Source organism: Pseudonaja textilis, chromosome 1 (genome assembly GCF_049901715.1).
Source record: "Pseudonaja textilis isolate UNSWEBS1 chromosome 1, rPseTex1.2, whole genome shotgun sequence".
NCBI lineage: Eukaryota > Metazoa > Chordata > Lepidosauria > Squamata > Elapidae > Pseudonaja > Pseudonaja textilis.
The window spans coordinates 293,331,254-293,337,253 of NC_141990.1; the positions used below are offsets into that span (position 1 = coordinate 293,331,254).

The 6,000-nt window shown below is 43.1% G+C and overlaps 1 protein-coding gene across 2 annotated transcripts in view; it reads right to left on the minus strand.

Annotated features, from left to right (window-relative positions):
* PRIMA1 (proline rich membrane anchor 1) overlaps positions 1-4,914 on the minus strand; it is a 65,610-nt gene extending 60,696 nt beyond the window's left edge. The window contains exons 1-2 of one of the 2 annotated variants that reach the window (XM_026713421.2): positions 2,044-4,914; positions 1,393-1,530 (exon numbers count right to left, since the gene is read on the minus strand). In XM_026713421.2, the coding sequence (XP_026569206.1) occupies positions 1,393-1,485 (93 nt within the window). In that variant the 5' untranslated portion in view covers positions 1,486-1,530; positions 2,044-4,914. Of the gene's footprint in view, positions 1-1,392; positions 1,531-1,763; positions 1,804-2,043 lie in introns of those variants that run through there. The other variant, XM_087922145.1, reaches the window with a different exon arrangement.
* Between the last annotated feature and the right edge of the window lie 1,086 nt (positions 4,915-6,000).

Below are 6,000 nucleotides of genomic sequence, written 5' to 3' on the forward strand. Positions count from 1 at the left end.
ATCCAGTTCAGCTTATTTTCAGACAAGTGTGCCTAGAATTGCAGTTGGTACTTTAACATCACATAGGCAGCAAGCCTAATCATATTTAGTTGAAAGGGTCACTGGGCTCAATGACAATTACATCTGAATAAATCTATTAGGATTCATACTACTAATCACTTTTCCTTTAAATTAAGCCAACTTCCCTTAGCCTAAAAGAGAGCTTGTTTAATGGTCAGGATGCAGGATTAGGAGCACCCTGCAACCAACTTCAGCCATAGAAATTCACCAGACATCTTTAGGTCAGGTACGCTCTCTCAGCTCAACCTATCTCACAGTGCTTCTGTGGTGGGGATAAATAGGAGGAGGGTTCACTGCACACGCTCTCTTGAACTGCTGTACAAAATTGGGGTGTAAATATGCATTTCTCATTTCTTTTTATATGAAAAAAATGGACTACAATCAACAAAACCAGATTATATATGACCATGGCAAACCTGAAAAATTAACATTGGCCTTTCCCATTCAAATGCAAAGCAGCAAGCAATTTAAGGCACCAAGGAACAAGTTAGCAAAGAGAAAGTACGGCTATCTTCACTGCCAAGGACACACACTAGACTGATTTCCAGTGCTTCCACTACCAACCCCACAGTCCAAACAACAGTGTTACCGGAAGGGGAAGCGGGTGCAAATGCCGGAATAAAATATGTGAGAGTAGCTTTGGGATACTCTCCTCATCTGTGCTCAGTCAAATCATCCAATCTTGCTGCTATCCTTCTCTGAAAGTACAAGACTGAGAGTCTTATCATAGGTTTAGGCACTTGTTTGTAGCAACAAAACTAGTATCCAGAAGCCTACTTTCTCTGACATATTAAGTCACAAAGCCTTAAGTGCAGTGATGGAAGATATGTGGGACAAATCACTTGACAAACCAAACTAGTAAAAACACCAAGCAGTTCAACATCAAATACTCTGAACCCAATCAATGATGATGTTGAGAAAGTGTTTCGCCTTTTGTAATCTCCAAAACCTATGGCTTTTAAAATAATAGCCACATGAAGCTTTGTGACACTTCTAAAATTGACAGCCTGATCAATGAGCTAGAAGTCCACACTATTAGCTGTGCAAAGATATCCCAATGGTGAAATTTAAAATCATATAACAACTGTTCTGGAGTTCTCTCCCTTATTAATCCTATGTGAGATAACCTGAACTTATTGTCTATCACAGACAGTTTTGCACCTTCCTTCTGAAACAATTCAGATATTTTGCTGCCAAGGTAATTTCATTAGCAGTTTGCAAAGTACTTTTCTGCAGAAGTTAAGGCTGCATTGAGAACTCAGTCAATGAAGTAAGCCTGAGAAATGGCACCCTGGCAAGGGAAAAGGGGTGTGGGGAGGTTCTTTCCATTACCTGAATGAAACCCCACATAGGATGGAGCATCCAGTGAAGCAGCAAAGAAGGCCAGCAGCACTGAAGGAAGAGCAAGACTTTTCGGATTAACATCACGACTCTGGAGGAAATGGGAGCTCCTTCTCACAATCTGGGTATCTGGAGAAAGAAATCAGACAGCAACAATGTTGTAGCGAACCCCATTGCCATGATACATGGTCATTCTGCCCGTTTCCTCCCTCCTCCTCCCCCCAGCAAGTTCAAATTGATGAGGTCAATGGAAGAGAAAATAAGTAGCTTGTTTTTTCCATATAAAGTATTGGTCAAAGCACTCGTCTAACTTCCTAGGTTTGGGGGAGGATAAAATATAAAAAGAAACAGGATAAACATACAGTATGGGAAAGCCTTCGTTCGAAATGAAACTTCCCATTAGGCGGGCACAAGCGGTGCATTATTATAAATGAAAGTATGTATACCGCTAACAAGGAGCTTCCTTTCACCCCGCCCCGGTTTCAAAATCCTCAAGGAATCAGAAAGAGAGTTGGTGGTGCAGAGGGAGGACCGCCAAGCTAGTCAACCAAGGACGGAACCCCCGTTTTCTGCTTCTCCGGCGGCGGCTGTTTAAACGGCCTGAAATCAATACAGGCTATTTTAGAAAATCAATCCCCTTACCCTGGGAGGGCGGAATGGGCCGCGTCTCGCTAGAAGGATGCCGTCGCGCTGCGCTTCCTTTTACATAGCGGAGCAGAACTGCGATCGGGGGAAGGAGAGGGAAAGGCAGCTTTGAAAACAAAGTTTTGCAAGGGAAAGCCGATCTTTTCCCACACGGCAGATCCGCCCGAAGTTCCCCTTTCGCTGCTCCACCACCACCTAGCGCCGACAAGAGTCTGATCACACAGAAGGAGGAGGCGGGCGGGGGGGACGACGACTCCTTTTTCCCGGAAGAGAGGAGGGTCCCCCTTCCACACGAAACGCGTGGCTGTGGTATAGATGGGAAGCCGGTCTTTCTCCTATGTGGGGCGACGGCGAGCGGGGCCAGAACGACTCCGAAGGTTCAGTCGAGCGAGCCCCTATCCCCGGGTTCCGGGCGGCTGGAGGCAGGGCACGGCGCGAGATCCCGGTTCCAACGCCTCTAGATTCGCTGTTGTTGTTGTTTGGGTTTTCCCCCTCCCCCCCTTCTCTTTGCAACGACTACAGAGAAATGGGTATGGGGGGGCGGGAGGGGAAAGGGGAGGGGGGGTGTCACGGAAGGCGCCTGGTGAAAAAGATCAACTCCTCTCCAACCGAGGAAAGGAAGAAAGAAAGAGTGAAGAAGCGCTCCAGAAAGATCTCTTTCCCCGCGTTAAGTAGTAGGGTTGTTTGCTCCACTCTATAGTAGCCGAGCTCGCCGCCTCAGCTGCCCATCATCCGGCAACGCCTGGAAGCCGCGGCCGAAGAGAAGGAGCTCGTGGGGTGGACTGAAGAGGAGGAAAACCCCCCGCCCCCACTCGGCTGGAGAGGAGCAGAGGCCCCTTGCACATGCGGGTGGAAGAGTGGAAAGAGACTGCGAGCGAAGCCGGAGGTTTCCCGCTTCTCCCTGTAAGCGCTCCCGTGTCTGGTGCGCTGCCGTTTCTGCAGTGATTTTTCATAGCTATAGAGCAAGTCCGGTTTTGGATCTGGCGCGGCCGAGCGGGTTGCTTTTGACTTGGCGCGCGTATTTTGCGCGCAAACCAAAGAGCTCAAAACTAAAACGCCTTCGGGCTGCTTCCTCAAGAGAGAGAGAGTTAGTTCTCCGGGCACGCGCACACCACCTACGCACCCCTTTCCTTGCCTGCTGCTGCTGGGGTGGGGGCAAATCATAGCTACTAGAGCCGGAGGCTAGGTGGCGCTCTGGAAGGAAAAACTGCGCCTGCCTGGTGGGTGTTGTCGACTCTGGGGTATGGCCTTGCGCTTCAACCATATCCTCAACCAACCATCAAAACTACTCCTTAGCTATGGCTCTTCCAAAGTTGAAATAGGGCCTTGAGCTTCTAAAAGTAGATAAACAATACCCGAATACTAGCCTATCCCTACATTTACTCAATTACCATCTTCCTGTGGCGGTATACTGCACTTGTTCCTGGAGGTTCTGTTTAGTTTTGTTGTAGAGGTAGTGCGATATTATTTTCTCTACAATTCTTTTTTTGGCTGTCACATATTTACTGCAGTAGTCGGCTTTCATAGGGAGAGAGAGGATGCCTTTGGGACAGTAAGACCAAAGAAAAGTCAGTTATGATTTCATAGAGAAGAAAGAGTAATTAAAAAGATGGCATAGACAGGCTATGAAATGCAATTTCTCTAAGCTGTATTTATCATCCAACTTTTTTTCCCTTTCTGGAAAGAAGGCTTTCTTTTGAACCAAGATTTTTGAGAAAATATTCCTGTAATAATTTCTATTATCTCATTTTGATTACTAGAATTATAGGAATTTACTGCTTTTCATACACCATGGATGAGGATTGGTAGATTTAAACTACAGGCTGTCGTTAAACAGACTGTTCAACCCACTTGTACTATTGGTTGACAATGGAGGCAAACAAATCACGAGGAGATAGGAGCAGTGGTATTTCCGACTCCAGTGGTACCACCCTGTGAGAGCCACTTGTTAAATTTTTGGGAATTTTGTGAGTGACTGAAAGTGAAGCTAACCTACTACGTCTGGTACACCAATCAATTCTTCTGTAGCAAATGTGTCAATGACCATGCCAATTGAACCAGTTATTAAATATTTACCAGCATACTACTGGATTGGAGAGTTGTGAGTAAGGAGAATTACAGTTTGACCATCCTTGAATTAATTCTAAATACAGGAGCAGTATACAGCAGATTCCCACATACCTTTAGGTGGGAGAATTGAGCCCAAACTGGCTGAAGCAGAAATATTTTTTCCCTTTGGATCACAAAGCAAGTTATATAAAGGTTGCAAATCTCTTAAATTTGTCACATATGCCTCTACTGGAAAATATTTCATTTCTGATGAAAACATAGTAAAATGAAGTCATTGCAGACGCTACGTTAATCACAAATCAACCCCAAACCTTACTGTTCCTTCATTATCTCATTACCGCATCTAAAAAGATCAAACATCTCAGAACTTTTATTTTGAGGAACTAAATTAGCACTTCATGGAAATAATTTCAAAAGCACAATGACTTTTAATGACAATAAACTGATTTTCTCATAATATAATTTAGTTTTCCCCACCAGATCATTCCACAAACTTTAGACCAGAGGTTCCATCTCCTCTGCAGCCAACCTGCAGGTTTCACACTGCAGGCCAGAAACCAATCATGGGCCTGTTGTATGTAAGTGTGAACTATATGTCCACCATTACCTGGCTTTCTAGAGTGGATAAAATGTAGTAAGTCCTGACTCAGCTGTCTAACGAACAACAGACTCCAAACTCTGCAACATATCCTCTTTTCCTTCATCCTAGGGATAGCCAAGGTGGGGAATGGGTATAATGACTCTTTGGGTGGAAAAAAAAGACTTTCTTTAACATCTGAATAAAGGAGTAGCTTTTAGACAGCTAATTGTGGGCAGCATATTTTTTGTTACCCCATTTATTGTCATTTGACTGGGATGGGACAAATTGCTCATTGGACCAGGTGAATTTGTGGAGGAGGGGACTTGGAGCAGTGAGCTCTTTTCTACTCTGCTTGGACAGCAGATTATCCTGGCTTTGCTCTCGGTGTAAATAGTTCACTCAGCTGCCAACACCTAAAAGAAATGAGAGAGCAGAAGGGATCTTTCTGGATCAAAAGAAGTAAAAAACATGTAAAGTTATACTGGATTTAACAACAAAAACCAGCTGTATATAGATACTGGGTACACCCTAGATTGGCAGCATCTGAAAGTTTGGATGTGATCTGTGGGGTACTTGCCAAAGTTTTTTTCTCGTTCCTTCCCTTTTTTTTCAGTATTTTGAAAAGATACTTTGTGGTCTTCATTTCTATTGCAGTTCTGTAATAATGAAAACACTGGGAGCCTTTTACAGAGCTTCCAAGAAAGCAAATAGAAGTCTGTTGTTCAAGTGTTACCATAGTCATACTCATTAGAAACATAGAAGCAAAGCAATTGGAGAAAATGAAAACAAACTGAGTTTGTAGCCAGCAGAGTAATGAACAAAGACAATTGCTTGATGAGAATGGCAAATAAGGTTATGTAAGTCACATTTATTTCATGGTATATACACTAACAAATATGAGTCACAGTTTTGTGTTATTTGTTCTTTATACATTAACCATATGGACTTGAAAATAAGTCCCAGTATATTAATGGGATTTGATCTTTACAATCTGTGTAAGAATGCAGCATCAGTCAAGTAATTTCAAATTTAAAACTGATATGAGATTATTTTGGCTTCCCATAACTATCTGGCAAGCTAAATCCAGAAGGAATTGATAAGGTTAATAACTCAAGTCAGCTTTCTTTAACATGATGCCTTCTATCTGAATTGAAATTACATCTACAGTTCCAGTAGATCTGGATTGCAGTACATTATGAAATATAAACTTTGCAAATTCTGTCAAATTTTGATAGATAGGGCCTATCTTATGTAATATATGTAAGTTGGGAAAATAGTATATATAATTATGGAACTTATTTCAC